The 17,876-nt window shown below is 42.3% G+C and overlaps 1 protein-coding gene across 3 annotated transcripts in view; it reads left to right on the forward strand.

Annotated features, from left to right (window-relative positions):
• Nucleotides 1-16,456, forward strand: part of brca2 (BRCA2 DNA repair associated) — a 136,195-nt gene extending 119,739 nt beyond the window's left edge. For 2 of the 3 annotated variants that reach the window (XM_085999330.1, XM_085999331.1), the window contains exons 23-27: nt 3,281-3,447; nt 4,491-4,629; nt 7,898-8,154; nt 14,281-14,430; nt 15,357-16,456. In XM_085999330.1, the coding sequence (XP_085855456.1) occupies nt 3,281-3,447; nt 4,491-4,629; nt 7,898-8,154; nt 14,281-14,430; nt 15,357-16,250 (1,607 nt within the window). In that variant the 3' untranslated portion in view covers nt 16,251-16,456. The remainder of the gene's footprint in view (nt 1-3,280; nt 3,448-4,490; nt 4,630-7,897; nt 8,155-14,280; nt 14,431-15,356) is intronic. The other variant, XM_085999333.1, reaches the window with a different exon arrangement.
• The last annotated feature ends 1,420 nt before the right edge of the window (nt 16,457-17,876 follow it).

Below are 17,876 nucleotides of genomic sequence, written 5' to 3' on the forward strand. Positions count from 1 at the left end.
CGCAGCACAACGTACTGCAGCGTGTGGCGTTGCGGCACGTTGCGCCATGATATTCACTCGCAGCGCCCCAAGAGGGATGCGGGGCGCCTCCAGTAGCGCCGCGCTTCCCTTTGGGGTGCAACCACTCAATTTCCGGTGCGGGGGCGCGAATATTTCCGGGGCGCTACTTTTTAGCGCCCTGGCGAGGCTGGCGCCCCAAACGGGGCTATACTCAATTTCTCCCCCATAGAATATAAAAGCAAAGAGATCATGCTAGAACTTTATGAATCACTGGTTAGGCCTCAGATGGAGTATTGTGGACAATTCTGGGCACCACACTTCAGGAAAGATGTTGCAGGAAAGCCTTAAAAAGGGTACAGAGGAGGTTTACCAGAATGTTACCAGGGATGAGGGGATTCAGTTATAATGAGAGGTTGGAAAAGTTAGGACTGTTCTAGTAAAGTTTTTCAAGATAATGAAAGGTTTTAATAGAGTAGATAGAGAAAAACTACTCCCTCTGGCAAGTGGGGCGATAATCAGAGGTCATAGATTTAAAATCATTGGCAAAAGATCTAGAGGGGAGATGAGAAGAAATGTTTTCACTCAGACAATTGTCAGATCTGGAACACTCTACCTGAAAAGGTGGTGGAAGCCGATTCCATAAATAGTTTTAAAAGGGAGTTGGACAGGTACTTGAGGATGAGGAACTTAAAGGGTTACAAACAAAAAGCAGGGGTGTGGGACTAAGCATGACTGCTCTTTCAAAGAGCCAGCACAAGCATGATGGGCCAAATGGCGGCCTCCTGTGCTGTAAGTTTTTATGTTCTATGGTAGGCCACTTAGGACTGAGATGAGGAGAAATTTCTTCACTCAAAGGGTTGTGAATCTTTGGACTTCTCTACCCCAGAGAGCTGTGGATGCTCAGTAGAGTATATTCAAGACAGAGGTCGATAAATTTTGGGGAATTAAGGGATATGGGGATAGTGCGGGAAGGTGGAGTTGAGTTAGAAGATCAGCCATGATCTTGTTGAATGGCGGAGCAGGCTCGAAGAGCCAAATGGCCGACTCCAGCTCCTATTTCTTATGTTCTCTTATGTACTGGCAGGTTTGAAGGTTGATGGGCTGCTTCTTGTTCCTTCTGTTTCTTACAGTTCATGAGGCACATCTAAGGGTGAAGAGGAAGAGCTTAAGAATGGGTTGCTGGGAGGCTGAATTCACATGTCACTTAGAGGACAAACAGAAGAAGGATAATTTGATTGTTTTACGGTTTATTTTTCTGATAGATCATGTACCACACTACACACGAGAAGAGAAACATGCAATGCTCGGATAAACCTACAGTTGATAGCCTGACCTCCAACTTCCCCAACTCCAACTTTCTCCAGTGCCTCCCTTCCCGGAAGCTCCAATGCTTGTCTCTTGTAAGGGGTGAGGGAGCACAGATCCATGAGCCTGCCACTTGTGCCCAATCTCTGGTGTTATGGGCTGTCTTTTCCTTTTACAAGGGTTGCAAAAATTGAGAGTGACCTACACTTGGCGTGAGATGCATTTAAATGCAAGTATTAGCCAATAGACCATAATGGGAGTGATAACAGGAGCATGAACTAAGCAATTACATCATGTGAGGCTTTCAGTAGGTGAAAGCAGGTAAGTAAGAATGTGAATGAAGGAATAGAGAAAATCTTAGAGTCAAGAACACCAGAATGTCTTAGGCATTGCTGATGTTCTATTGAAGCATTTCAATAAGGTGAGATGATTCTAATTTGCAAACATGCTTAGTTCAGTGCATTCTTTGAAGGTGTAGCTGGCTCTTCTTACCTTGGGAGACCATGTAAGGCTGTTAAACTTTTTGCAGCAGTGCATTGCAGCACGTGGGGTAATTAAGTTGAAACTGACTGTTCTGTCCCCCGCCTGGCATTGTTTCTGTACTGCTTTTCTTTCTGGATACCATCATGGGGTTCCCAATAAGGACTCCTTAGTCTAACTTCACGTAGAAGCTCTTCTTATCTGTGAATCTGCAATGTCACAATCTTTTTCCTGAACTATCAGATATCTTGGATTTCAGAACTGCTAGAAATTTCTGAGTTTAAACTGCTGCAGACATTTAAATTTTGCAACAGCACATAAGTTTCCAACTCCACAATGGTGAGTTACATTGCTAATTCAGTTCACCTCGGAAACTCCAACAGGTCAGCCAGTTCTTGTTTGGGGGTGAGAATCCTCCACCACCATTTTTCTGATTGGCTTTTTGCTTGAGCAGAAATCTAGGCTAATGTTTCTAGAACCATGGTCTTGAAACTGAGTGGTGCAGTGGGTTAGGCATTAGCCTTTCACCTCTGGAACCTGTGTTCCAATCCATCTCAGCCCGATGGGGTGAAAATCTTCATGTCTATTGACTGTACAGTCCTTTGTGAAATGAGTTTAGGCAACCTCGATCCAAATCTGAGCAGGCATGAGCCTACAGCACAAAACTAATTAGCAATCTCATTCTGCACTAATTAGCAATCTCATTCAGAGGCCAAAAGACGGATGGTGTGGGAAATGAAAAGAGAATGTTACACTGGTTCAGTAGGGGGTGGTTCTAAGGTTAGGGAAAATACATGGTGTGGGAGTGAACAGCCACAGAGGTGGTGATCGAACACTAAGGGGATGTTGCACAGCAATCTCCTCTTCCTTCACCCCCACACCCTCAAGTTAGTGATATTGGATTATTCTTGGTATGCGAAAGGATGAAAATGATGACAATCCGTTGATCTTGCTTTTACGGTATAATTCATCAGTGAGGAAGAACTTCATTACTTGAATTATAAGGTTTTCAGTGATATGTTACATTAAATGGTGCTGGGGAAATGGCACTTAAGTGGAGATCTACTACCTCCATATATTGCTCCTCCCACTTCACTTTTCTTCTTGGCCACCTAGAAATCCATGATTTCCATTACCAAAAGTGAAGGAATCCAGCTCCACATTTTTCTTCTAACAGACCCAATAGCTGTTGTTAAGACCTATGAAAATGTGGGGCTCCGTTAAGTTGCTGAAATTGTCTCTTTTTATTGGGCAGTTTCCAGTTTAAGCACTCTATCTTAGTTGCCTATGGAATATTTCCGTGCATAATGTGTTTTAACTGCTTTACTGCACACTCCATTATGATGTCACTTGCTATTATCCCTGATGCTATAGAAATATAATACTGTTGACCTTTTCTTGCAAGGTACAGATTCATGTAACTTATATAATATTTTCATTTCTGTGGGCCATTGTACAGAAGCCCTCTCTTAAGCTTATATTTCTTCCAAAATAGTCTATATGTTAAACATCTGGCGTCCAAATCCTGAACTACATTCCCTGCTAAAGGAGGGTGGAAGATACTGGATCTATTATTTGACTACATCATCATGCAAGAGTCGGAAAAGTCGTGTTGACCTGCAGTTGACTGCTACAAAGAAAACTAGATACCAGCAGCTGCAGGTAATTCAAATACTTAAATAAATTTTCAATTTAATTTGTTTTAATATTTTGCAGTGAACATATTGTATGAAGATTTCCCATCTAAATTGAACAATAACAGAAACTTCTCTCTTCTTAGGCAGTCCCTCGGAACCGAGGATGACTTGCTTCCACACTAAAAATGATTTCTCAGGTGACTGATGAGTCCAATGCAGGACCTACAGTCACTGTCACAGGCGGGGCAGACGGTGGTTGAAGGGGCGGGTGGATGGGGTGCTTGGGTTGACGTGCGCTCCTTCCGCTGTTTGCGCTTGGCTTCCGCTTGCTCCCGGCGAAGAGACTCGAGGTGTTCAGAGCCTTCCCGGATGCTTCTCCTCCACTTTGTGCGGCCTTGGGCCAGGGATTCCCAGGTGTCGGTGGGGATGTTGCACTTTTTCAAGGAGGCTTTGAGGGTGTCCTTGAAGCGTTTCCTCTGCCCACCTGGGGCTCTCTTGCCATGTCGGTGCTTCGAGTAGAGCTCTTGTTTTGGGAGTCTCGTATCGGGCATTGGGAGTCTCGTATCGGGCATGCGGACGATGTGACCCGTCCATCGGAGCTGATCGAGCGTGGTCAAAGCTTCGATGCTGGGGATGTTGGCCTGAGCGAGAACACTGACGTTGGGGTGCCTATCCTGCCAATGGATTTGCAGGATCTTGTGGAGGCAGCGTTGGTGGTACCTCTCCAGTGCTTTGAGGTGCCTGCTGTACATGGTCCATGGAAGTGGTAAATTTAGAAACTTTTAAATAAAGCTGCAAGAGTATGACAATGGGCCACAGGTTCAAACTAGTAAAAGACAAATTTAGGACCATATCAGGAAGTTCTTCTTCACACAGAGTGATCAATACATGGAATGAACTCCTGAATAGAGCAGAGGAGGCTAAAATCCTCGATTCATTTAAGAGTCAATTGGATGTTGCAATGGGGGACTTTATAGCCATTCTGGATGGCAGAACTAAGATGCAGCAAGGGCCTTCCTTATCTGTAGGTATCTTGTGACTTACGATGTATTTTGTTCCTCCTTTTAGCCATCTCCAAAAGTGCTGGAACAACTGTACCAATCTAGGCAGGCGGTGACCTATAGTATGCTCCTTGATCCATTCTTTAGAACTGCCTGCAAAGAGGTGGACCTAGCAGGATATGTGATCCACATTTTGGAAAAACCAGGTACCACATAATGGGAATTATTTTACAAGGTTCAAAGTATGGAACTGGAAAAGGCCATTTGGCTCATTGAGGTTATTCATTTCACAGAGCATATATATGCCCTATCGTGAACTTTATGTAACCACTTAGGCTCCTGAACGGACCAACCAGTCTTCAAGGTTGGTTACTTGGCTACATAAAAATTAAAGTTGTTTCTGTAGTTTCCAAACTCCCATGCACTTGAAGTGCACCATTATGTTGTGGTTTACAGAATAAAAATCCTGGATTATTTTCAAAATTCGTAGTAAACTTATGTTCCAGGTTAATGTTCAGTATGTAAATCTTGAAGTAGCTTATGGCCTTTCCTGCAGTGACCTGATGGAAACATTTTGTTGATGCTGCTATAATGCTAGATACAAGACTGTTGTATGTGCCAAAGTGCCCTAAACACAACTCAATAGCAAAAGACTAAACACCATTTGAAAAAATTGAAACGGGTATTCTTTTGTCTGTATTTCACAACCACATAATTTTAACCAACCTCGTTGCAATTTGTCTCTTATGCAAATGAAGAACTTCAGTGGTGATGAGTTTCCAAATATATCAAATTAACTGTACAATAGGATTTAATTGGACTACCCATCCTGTTTGAAACATTTTGCCAATGTACTGTGAGCTGACCATTTGTGTCATTATCCTTGGATACTGTAAAATGATTGACTTGTTAGTTAAATCATGTATATAACCAACAAGTAATCTCTTTATAGAAGCAAAATACTGCAGATGCAGGAAATCTGAAATAAAGAGAAAATGCTGAAAATACTCAGCCAGTCAGGCAGCATTTGTGGAGTTAACGATTCAGTTCGATGACCTTTCATCAGAACTGGAAAAAGTTAGAGATGTTTGAAGCAAGTACAAAGGCAGGGAAAGGGAGCAGGGGAGAAAAGAACAAAAGGGAAGTTCTCTGCTAGGGTGAAGACAGGAGAGATTAAATGACAAAAGGGATGGTGGTGCAGGGCAAAAGGGGGTGGTAATGGGACAAGTAAAGAAACAAAAGCTGGGTCTAGAGAAGATGTAGATTCCAATAGCAGAATCATTACCAACAGCTGCTATCCAAAAAAATAAGAGCAGTAGTTATGACCTGCAATTCTTGAATTGCTGTTCCTCGGGCTTCCGTTGAGCTTCATTAGAATAGTGTAGGAGGCCAAGGTCAGAGTGGGATGGAGAACTAGAAGAATATAATCTCTTTAGATCATTGTAATACCACTACTGTGTGGGTTCACCATTTGTGATTGATATGAATTGAATTCCTAACATGGGTCTCACTTTTGTGGGTGTTTGCAATATGAAAATTATGAAAGCGTCCCAAGGCCCTTCACAGAAGCATTATCAAACAAAACTCGACACCGAGCCACATAAGGAAGTATTAGTACAAATGACCAAAAGCTTGGTCAAAGACGTAGGTTTTAAGAAGCATCTTAAAAGAGGAGAGAGAAGCGGAGAGGTTTAAGGAGGGAATTCCGGAGCTTAGTGCCTAAGCAGGCCGTCAATGGTGGAGCGATTAAAATCGGGGATGTGCAAGAGGACAGAATTGGAGGAGTGCAGAGATCTCAAAGGCTTGTAGGGCTGGAGTGGGTTACAGAGATAGGGAGGGGCAAGGCCATGGAGGGATTTAAAGACAAGAATGAGAATTTTTTAATTGAGGCTTTGCCAGACCGGGAGCCAATGTAGGTCTGCGAGCACAGGGATGATGGGTGAACGGGACTTGGTGTGAGTTAGGACAGGGGCAGCAGAATTTTGGATGAGCTTAAATCTTTGGCGGGTGGAAGATGGGAGGCCGGTTCGGAGAGCATCGGAATAGTCCAGTCTAGAGGTAACAAAGGCAAGGATTCGGGTTTCAGCAACAGTTGAGCTGAGGCGGGGCGACGTCAGGCTAAGTGAAGCAGTAGGCTGCAGAAATTACCGTCCCTGATAATGGAGTTAGGTCGCAGATCAGCCATAATCTCATTGAATGGCAGAACAGGCTCGAGGGGCTTAATGGCCTACTCCTGTTCCTAATACTACACCATAAACGTATTTGAAATCTGACTTTAAACTGCTTTCAATTAAGTAGAGTAGATTACTTGAGCCGAGGTTGATGCTTTAATATAGTGGTAGCACTTGTGGCTTTGATTCAGAAGGTCATGGTGATGAGCCCCATTTCAAAGACGACCACATAATCTAGGCTGACACTTCAGTGCAGTACTGAAGAGTTGCTGCACTGTTGGAGGGACTGTCTTTTGGATGAGCCATTAAACAAAGCCCCTGCCTACCCTCTCCGCTGGATGTAAAAGATTCTACTCGAAGAGAATGGGAATCCTTCTGGTATCCTGGCCAATACTTGTCCCTCAACCAACTCCATGAAAAATAGATTATCTTGATATTTATCTCATTTATGTCTGATTGTCATTTATCTCTGTTTATGGGGCCTTGCTGTGCACACTTTGGCTGCCGTGTTATCGTACATTACGACAATGACTACACTTCAAATGCACTTCATTGTCTTTGATGAGATATTTAAATGCGATAAATATCAAGATAATCTATTTTTCATGGTGTTGGTTGAGGGACAAGTATTGGCCAGGATACCAGAAGGATTCCCATTCTCCAAGTAGAATCTTTTACATCCAGCGGAGAGGGCATGCAGGGGCTTTGTTTAATGCACTTCATTGTCTTTGAAGCACTTTGGGATGTCCTGAGGTTGTGTTAGGTGTGAAATAAATGCAAGTTTGTTTGTTGGTAATAACTGTAACCACGCTGTTTCAAGAACAAGTACTCAATAAAGATCAGATGATTCAGCTTTGTTGGTAGGTAGATATTCATTTAAAACATTTATTTAAGAGACTGGATAATGTGTGTAAGAATGCAGTTGTTTTACCTTTGGGACTTGGTTTTAGATCCAGCAGATACAGGTGACTTGAAAAAACCTGTATCAGTTGAAACAGTACCATTAGTTTGGTCAGTCAATCCTGTGAGCCTATATCTCAAAAACAACCTGTAATTTGACATCAATTGAATTTGTAACATTTAGGCTATTAGGATGTCCAGTGTGGTAAATGAAAATTTCACAATGCTGAAAGGGAGTTGCTGTTGTGGTCAAGTTAATGTTGGGTCATGGGGGAGATTTATTCTTCATTGCACTGATGGTGCTTCCTCATTTTGAGCATAAAATTCACCAAATGTGTGGTTGCAGGAAGTGAATTAAGGGAGCATTACAGTGCTAATTTGTCTGTCTTAAACCATATTGCAGGTGCACCTCCAACTGTGTACCTGGCTGATGAAAATCAGGATCTGGTAGCTGTGAAGGTTTGGGCAGGCTTTAATAAGCTGGCGTTGGAAGATATTGTCAAGCCAGGTGCCCTAGTTGTTGCAAGCAACTTACAGTGGACATCAGATAGCTACATGGGTATTCCTATACTGTTCACTGGGGATCTCTCCAGCTTTTCTGCAAATCCAAAGGAAGGACATCTACGGGAAAAGTACACTCAACTAAAAAGTTCTGTGAAGGTAGAATATTTGAAAATTACTATATTTGTTATAGCAGTCTGGCAATAGAACAAGATCTTTCCTATAGTAAGCCTACATATAGTGTCAAACTGGTTTAAACTGAAATATTCATTAGTACAACATACCAGACATTAACAGAAATTTATAAGACCAACAATCATGTTACGCCTCATCAATGCTAGTACTTCACCCTGACCACACTAGAACTATTTCACATAGGAGAAACTTGATGTACTTTCATACAAAAGCATTCACTTATCTACTGAGCTACAAAGCAGCAATGATAATAACATTGTGGGAGGGTTTTGGCTTTGCAGTATTCCAAACCAAAGTTCATCCAGAGAAACGTAGGGTGTTTGTTTTTACTCTCTCAGCTCTTTAGAGTAATCAGAGGTGAGGTCAACCAAGACTAAACTTTTCTACCAAATGGTTTTATTAATATTAAAACAGTACAGGTTTACAGATAAGAGATGCATACAACCTTTAAGTCAGTAGTACAATTTGAAACTTAGAATGGCGTATTCTTCTGCTTCGCGAACACTAAGAGGTTAATTCTCTGTGACATTCTGCGTGGTAAGAGGTTAATAATCCATCAACTTCCTGCGTTGTGTTCTTCTGGTCTGACTGGTGCACTGAGCACTGGTCGGTCTCGTGGACAGTCTTCTACCATACTTGAACTTCTCAGTAATTTTCCATTCCCTCTTTCCCATGGTTACACAGACTGATGCTACCAAACAGCACCTGGTGTTTACAAAGGTCTCATACTGTCTCTCAAGGCCTCCTTATCTGTAGCCTTCCAGACAGACATAACACTTTTTGAGTTTAGTCAACCTTCTCTGCATGCCCTCTTGAACAGTCAGTTTAACAGTTCTTTTAACCAAACTCCGCTCCTTTAGCAGGTAATTAATCCAGGTAAAGTCTAAAAATCCTTCGGAAGTGTTTTCGGCCCCACACAAACCCTCCCTCCCAAGTATTTTCCTGGCCAACGTCAGGTCACTAGAAAATAAAATGGATGAGATCAAACTTGATCTCTCCTCACAGAAAAGGACAAAGGAATGCTGCGCCATGATCTTCACAGAGACCTGGTTGAACAACAGCATCCCTGACACCACCATCCAACTAGAAGGACGCACGGTCTGTGCATTTACACTAACAATGCCTGGTGCACTAACACGGACATAATCGATAGATCCTGCTCGGCTGATCTGGAATTCCTCATGGTAAGGTGCAGACCCTTCTACCTGCCTCGGGAATTCACGGCTGTTATCATCACTGCGGTCTACATCCCACCACACGCTAATGCCAAACTAGCACTGAAGGACCTCTACGGGGCCATCAGCGAATAACAAACTGCGCACCCAGACGGAGCTTTTATCGTCGCGGTGGACTTCAATCACACAAACCTAAAAACTGTACTACCAAAATTCCACCAGAATGTTTCCTGCCCCACAAGAGGAGAACACACTGGATCAAGTCTACACGAGCGTTGTAGACGCTTATAAGGCCATTCCCTGCCCCCACCTTGGGAAGTCTGACCACCTCTCCCTGTTTCTAGCCCCGGCATACAAACCGCTCATCAAAAGAGTGAGAACATCAGTTAGATCAGTGAAAGTATGGCCAGAGGGGGCAGTCTTGGAGCTTCAGGATTGCTTCAAACACACTGATTGGGGCATGTTTGCCCATAATGACATCGAGGAATACGCATCCACAGTGCTATTCTACATTAACAGTTACGTCGAGGTCGTCACGACCCATAAAAATATCAGGACATACCCCAACCAGAAACCCTGGATGAACGGAGAGGTCCGCTTGCTGCTGAAAGCACGCGACGCAGCATTTAAATCTGGCGACGCGGCGGCTTACAGTGCAGCTAGGACCAACCTAAAAAAGGGTATCAGGACTGCCAAAAGGAAACAGACACTGCGGATAGAGGATCGTTTCCACAACAACTCGGACCCCCGGTGCATGTGGCAAGGCATCCAGTCCATCACTGACTACAAGAGCAAAAACACCAGCCCCCCCAGTTAGCGATGCCTCCCTTCCGGAGGAGCTTAACAACTTCTACGCTCGCTTCGATAGGGACAACAGGGAGCCGGCTACCAAAGCCTTACCACCCCCGGAAGACCAGGTGCTCACTCTGTCGACCTCCGACGTAAGGGGTGTTCTACGCAGAGTGAACACACGAAAGGCTGCTGGACCGGATAGCATCCCTGGACGGGTACTCAAGGAATGTGCTGATCAGCTGGCTGATGTCTTCACCGCCATCTTCAATCTGTCATTGGCCCAGGCAGTAGTCCCTACATGCTTCAAGACCGCTACCATTATTCCTGTGCCAAAACAAACGGCTGTGACATGCCTGAACGACTATCGACCTGTCGCACTCACACCCATTGTAATGAAGTGTTTCGAGAGACTGGTCCTGGCTCACATCAAAGCCAGTGTTCCCACCTCTCTTGACCAACACCAGTTTGCCTATCGTGCAAACAGATCAACGGAGGATGCAATCACAACTGCTCTACACTCGGCACTGAATCACTTAGATGGTAGAGAGACCTACATCAGAATGCTGTTCATAGACTACAGCTCAGCATTCAACACTATCGTCCCCAACAAGCTGGCCACCAAACTCCACACTCTTGGCCTGAACACTTCCCTCTGCAACTGGACCCTGGACTTCCTAACAAACAGACCCCAGTCTGTCAAATTAGGTAACCACACCTTCCCCCCCCCCCCCCCCCCCCCCCCACCGCCCTGATCCTGAACACGGGGGCCCCACAAGGATGTGTGCTGAGCCCACTCCTCTACTCCCTCTTCACCCACGACTGTGTGGCTGTTCATGGTTCCAACACCATCATCAAGTTTGCGGATGATACCACGGTAGTAGGCCAGATCACCAACAACGATGAGTCAGCCTACAGGGAGGAGGTCCAGCATCTCGTGAAGTGGTGCGCCGATAACAACCTGGCCCTTAACATCAAGAAAACCAAAGAAATCATTGTGGACTTCAGGAAGTCTAAAGGCGGAAGTCACACCCCCATCCACATCAATGGGGCTGTGGTGGAAAGGGTGGACAGCTTTAAGTTCCTCGGAGTCCACATCACGGAAGACCTCTCCTGGTCCCTCAATACCTCCTCTCTGGTGAAGAAGGCCCAGCAGCGCCTATATTTCCTAAGGAGGCTGAAGAGATGTAACCTGTCACCCCTGATCCTCTCTAACTTTTACCGCTGCACAATAGAGAGCATCCTGACTAACTGTACCACAGTATGGTATGGCAGCTGTAGCTACTATGATCGGAAAGCCCTGCAGCGGGTAGTCAAAACTGCCCAACGCATTACCGGAACCCGGCTAACAACCATAGAGCACATATACCAGAAACGCTGTTTACGGAGGTCACAGTCCATCATCAAAGACCCTACCCACGCCAGCCACAGTCTGTTCGCCCTCCTGCCATCTGGGAGACGCTACAGCTGCATTCGCACCCGTACGACCAGATTTAGGAACAGCTTCTTTCCCAGGGCTGTCATCCTACTGAACTCCACAAATAAACTCTAAAGCCTGCACATCTGCCAATGCACTTTATTATGGTTATGTTTATGTTAATGTATTACAAGCCAAATGTATGTTGAATGTTTAAATGTCTTAATCCAAATGTACACTCTCGGGAGCCGCAAGCCTACATTTCGTTGTACTGCACTTGTGCACTAACAATGACAATAAAGTTGATTATTATTATTATTATTATTAAGATTCTGATAAACATATAAAGGTACAAATTACTGTCAGCAATGCCATCATACGTGCACTTGTACCAGAGAAGGCTGGGAAGACTGGGTGAGTCATCCTAAATACATAACAAATTCCTCTCTCTGCTATTATAATGGTGGCATTAGCCCATGTATTTTAAACATCTCCATTAAAATAAGAGAGGAATTTTATACAAGAATGTTAAGGATTTATCTGATGGCATCACTGACTGTCTACTATTTTATCTTTTATGCATTAGACACTGGCTATGTATACAAAACAAGAAAATGTACATTTAGTGGTTAGAAATATTGCCCAATGATGTCCTACTAAGTTAAACACAAATGAGTTAGTTTTCTCTAAGTTTCAGCCAGTTCAGACTTAATTGTTTATTTCCTCCACACATGCACACTTTTCTTTCTATTTCCCCCCCCCCTTTATCCTGCACTAACACAGCAACAATTTGCATTTGTACAGTGCATTTAATATAAGCACTGCACAGATACGAGTGAGGAAAAATTGATGCTGAGCTAGGAAGGAATGGTGATCAAAAGCTTGATCGAAGAGGTGAGTTTTGAAGAGCTGAAGGCTGCACTGCCAATGGAAGCGTCAAAGGGAGTGGAGGGATGCACAAAAGCCCAGAATCAGAGGGACAGTCTCTTCAGTGTGAGAGGGCGAATATAGTGCAGGCGGAGTTTGCAGAGATGGGGTGGGATGAAACCGAGGAGAGATTTAAAGACTGAAAGGATTTTAAATGTAATGCTTCGGATATAGGGTGTCGGGGGCGAAGGTGAGAAATGTTGCTGAGGTGGAAGTAAACAGCCTTTATGATGGAGAGGGCATAGGCTCTGAACTTGTGCTTAAGAGTGTAGGTCGCCCTGAAGTATCCTTGGCTGCCCATCTTTCCCCTATTGGACAGAACCTTGGAGACCAACTAGTGATCGTGCTGCAGCCTTGTTCATGATTTGCTCACTACATTCTAGGTATTGAACCTGGGGCCTTCTTGGGTCAGCTACATACAACTGGAACCAGCTAAGCAATTGAAGGAACCTGTAATAAGTACATTTTCAATTTGTCATTAATGCTTAGCAAAGTCTACTGCACTTTTAAACAAGTTTATCTTGTTGGAATTTACAGACTCGCTACAGACTTTAACATATAATCTAGGCTGATCTAAGCTGAAGAGCAGTATTTTGGGGAATCAGACTTACTAGGGGTAAAATTGGTCAACACCAGTAGCAGAAAACTGATGGCGAATCGGCAGCCATTTTATACTGAGCCCGATTTTCTTTTCCATTGAAAAGATTCCAATTTGCTAAAGGCCTGTTTTATGCTACTGGCTTTGACCAATTACACCTTTTGGATGAGACATTAAACCACGCCTGCCTGCTTAGGTGGATGTCAAAAAATCCTACGGCACTATTAGAGATGGGAATTGTCTTTCAGATATTTTTTTTTTACTTAATTCTTTGATAGTTCATATGGTAGTCCTCATTTGACTGAGTATCAGTAGATCCTGTCTTTTTATTACTAAATATTAATATTTGTGTCATAATACCTTACTGCTTTGATATTTGCATCAGGTTAGTTTCTCTCTCTCACTCATTTCCTGAGTGATTCTTCCCTCAACTAACACCAGCAGAAACAGGGGATCTGATCATTCATTTATTTGCTGTTTGTGGGACCTTACATACACACATTAGGCTGCCACTTTTGCATACACAACATTCTTGGTTATAAAACTTGTTAGAATGTTTTGAGGATGTGAAAATTGCTATATAAATGCAAGTTCTAGTAAAGTTTTATTACTATATGGGATTTATTTTAGCATCGGTGAGCTGAAAAGTGTTCTTTAAGTGGATAGCTGAGGGAGACTAGCAGCCCATGGCATTGCTGCCACTGTTTAATGAAAAACTGATGTAACTTTACTTTGGTCAAATAAACTTAAGTAAAACAGTAAATTAATTTTGCACGCGTCATTAAAGAGATTGTCGCAAACATACAAGTTATTAAAGGCATTGATACTATGAACTCTTTGAGCTGCATAAATACAATCACATTAAAATAATTTGTTCTATGTTTGCTGATTTATCACAGAAGTAATATCTACAATTTGCATCTCTACCACCACCTTCAAAAATGTGATACTCTGATACTACAGGGTTTTCAGTTTATTGACATGTGATACTCTGATACTATAAGGTAGTACTGATACTACAGGGTAAAAATGTGATACTCTGATCCTACAGGGTTTTCAGTTTATTGACATGTGATACTCTGATACTATAGGGTAGTACTGATACTACAGGGTAAAAATGTGATACTCTGATCCTACAGGGTTTTCAGTTTATTGACATGTGCATTCTTAATGTCTTGCATTAGAATCTACAGAGTTTTATCAAGGACACTGAGGAAAAGGTGATGACTGTGCTTGAAACAGTAAATACTCCAAGGTCGTCCAGAGATTTTGGTGCTGACCGCCTTACTCCTACCCACAGAAAGTCCAACTTTGTTCCAGTTAATAGCACCGTGGTATGTATAAATGTATTCTACTAAAATATCCCTTTATCATAAGTAGGTTTTACTTTAATAAAGAATTTGTTTTATTTGCTAGCTTTTCCCCAAAATACTTAGACAGGCAGAAGAACATTCTATGATCAACATTTTCAACAAGTATTCAAAGCGAAATAAATTCATTCTTGGGTACCTTTTGACTATTTGAATAGATTATCCATTGTCACAAACAAAATATCTCAAAGTTGGTTTGTTTAGAAATGCAGTGATTTGGGGAGCAAAGTCCAGTTCTAAATCCAAAAGCTACCAAATCTATTTGTTGCTAATTTGGCTCTCCCCTTTTCCAAAAAAAACATGTTGACCTAATGTTAAGTGTTAAACAAAAACTGACTTTAGATAATCTCAGGAATGCTTCTGGTTTGTTTCTCTCTTCAGATCTTTAAGTTAACTATGTGGCATGTCAGAGATCCTATTATATAGTCCTGTATAGTTAAATAACAACAATAATATGCATTTAAACAGCACCTTTAACATAGTAAAACGTCCCAAGGTGCTTCACAGGCGCGTAATCAGATACAAATTGACACCGAGCCAAAGAAAGAGGTATTAGGACAGATGACTCAAAGCTTGGTCAAAGACGTAGGTTTTAAGGAGCATCTTAAAGGAAGAGAGGTTTAGGGAGGGAATTCCAGCGCTTAGGACCTAGATTGCCGATGACACGGCCGCCAATGGTGGGGTGAAAGAAGTGGGGGCATGGTGGGAGGTGCACAAGATACCATTGTTGGAGAACACCAAGTTCTTGGAGGGTTGTAGGACTGTAGGAGAAAGATTTTTAATCCAACAGATTCTGCTGGATCAATTCTTTAAAAGTTAACAGGAAAGCAATTCATGGATTCAATAATTCCTAATGTAAACATTTTTTTTCATTTTATGCCCTTTAACAGCTTACTTCATCTAATGCTGAAAGTCAGCTGCAGACACTTTCAACAGCTGTCGAAACTGGATCCAGATCTGCATTGTGTAGTACAAAAATGACATCTGTTGATTCCCTCACAAATTTGAAGAAGAAAAAAATTAGTTTTTTGTCTCTAATTCCTTCTCTTGTTCCATTGTCTTCCCTTTGCAATTCTGTTTCACCATCTGTACAGAAAGGGTTTAGACCACCCAGGAGATGTGTCACACCAAAAAGCGGTGAAGAAGCATTTCACACTGGAAGTAATAAACTTGCCCAGACATCATCTTTGAAGAGGACTGAAATTTCCAAAATAGCTGAAGATAATTCGGTTACAGATGAAGAACTTGCCATGATAAACACTCAGGCACTTCGTGAAGGTTGGGCAAATGGACACAACGAAAATGAGAAAGGAAAAATTACAAAGGCACAAATCACCAGTTCTAAGGACCTTACCTTATTATCTGAAAATGTTAAAAATTATCTTGAGATTGAACTTGGGACTCAAATTTCCAAAATAGCTGAAGACAACTGGGTTACAGATGAGGAACTTGCAATGATAAATACACAGGTGCTTTATGAAGGTTGGGCAAATGGGAGCAGTGAAAATAACAGGGAAAAGATTGAAAAGGCACAAGTCGTAAGTTTTAATGACACTGCCTCATTGCAACAAAATGTTAAAATTTATCTTGACCGTGAACTTGAAACAGTCAGTGCTTCGCCAGATAAAAGTCCACCTGTTCTATCACAGTCCAAAAGAAGGCGTAAAGATGAAACTAGTACAGTAAGTGCAAGTGAAGACACTTGCCAGTCTGAAAGGGGAACTGTCACAGCCCAAAACAATGATGGTGACAAAGTTGAAGTACAGAATAAGGATGATTTATGAGAATGAGGAAGAAATGAAAATGTTACTGATAACTGAGGTTATTGCTTTTTTTCCACTGCATTTAGGATATACAAACATTGTTTAGGAGTGTAAACTTGATCCATGCATTGTTGGTGCTCACAATTAGTACGTGTAGAAATTTTGTAAATGCACAGTCATTCGTCAGTATAGTAGTATACCAGCTTTGAATAAAATATTTTCCTTTACTTGTATGTACTTCATGACATACTGCAATTTCATAATTCAGCACTGTTCATGGACTGAGTGACACAGGTGGCAAGCACAGTATCCTTTTAGATGTGGGCCAAACTGATCACAGGAACATTATTTCTTCTTACTGTGCTCTGTGAAATGAGGATAGACCTTCTCGATACAGTTCCTAGTATGGCCACAGCACAACACTGCTCGTAGGTAGATACTAATTGGCTATCCACTTTAGTCACAAGGATGAAAAATAACTAGTGCAATAGGGATGATGTGCTAAGGTTGGAACTAAGACATATTACTGGGGAGAACAGTGGGACTTCATGGTACATCTGCCCATGTTTCTGAAAGGAGGTGAGGTGTGGTGGGGAAAAAAATCGTAAATCTTTTTAGAACAAACAAATTATGGTAGTGGACTAGCAACCCAAAGGCATTGAGTTAAAATCCCGCAGTGGCAAGTTGAGATAGTGAATTCTAAAAAATCTGGCAATTTATGGGTTAGCAACAGAAAAAAACCATGAAAGTTGCCAGATTGTCATTAAAAATCTGACAAGTTTACTAATGCTTTCCTTACCTGATCTGGCCTACATATGACTTCAGTTTCACACTACATTGTTGACTCTAAATGCCTCAAGACAACGTGGGTGGGCAATAAATACTTCATTGCCAGTGTCTCTCACATCCCAAGAACAAAATAGTAATAAAAAATATGAATTTGCAGCATAGGGGAAATCTTTGCGAGTGACCAAACTAGAAAAGTGTTCCATCTCCCAGCACTGACAAATTTATTAAAGCTGTTGCATGGCATATAGCTGGACTTGAATTTGTCCAGGTTAACACCACCATTTTCTTGTAGATTCTGCAGGAAAGAATGCAGAATTTGAAGTGATGATGCATGAAAAGTATACTACTGAGTGGCAACAGGTCTATTAACTTCTGAATGTTTTGTTACCCCAGAAATGTATTCACAGAGTATTATACACATTATAAACTTTAATTTCACTTTTGCTTTATCACGTCCAAGGCCTTTGGAAGGATTTGGCACTGTGCACTTCCAAACAAGTTACCATCATATGGTTTTCCATCATCACAATGTTCATGGCTATCTAGTTTCCTTTCAAATTGCTGATATCTCATCTGATTCTTCTTGCTTTTTCACTCTGTTCTTCATACATCTCATCATCCAACCACAGCCACTGTCTTCCTAATAATTCCACTACATTCACCAGCTTCCTTTAAAAGAACACATGGGGGTAGAGTTTGCACTAGTTTTATCAGCGCAATCCAGGTGAAATCATAAGAAATAGGAGTAGGAATAGGCCACTTGGCCCCTCGAGCCTGCTCCGCCATTCAATAAGATCATGGCTGATTTTGGGCTCAAAGCCACTTCCCCGCTCGCTCCCCATAACCCTTCACTCCCTT

Source organism: Somniosus microcephalus, chromosome 10, assembly GCF_052327205.1.
Source record: "Somniosus microcephalus isolate GS21.2 chromosome 10, FLI_Smic_1.0, whole genome shotgun sequence".
NCBI lineage: Eukaryota > Metazoa > Chordata > Chondrichthyes > Squaliformes > Somniosidae > Somniosus > Somniosus microcephalus.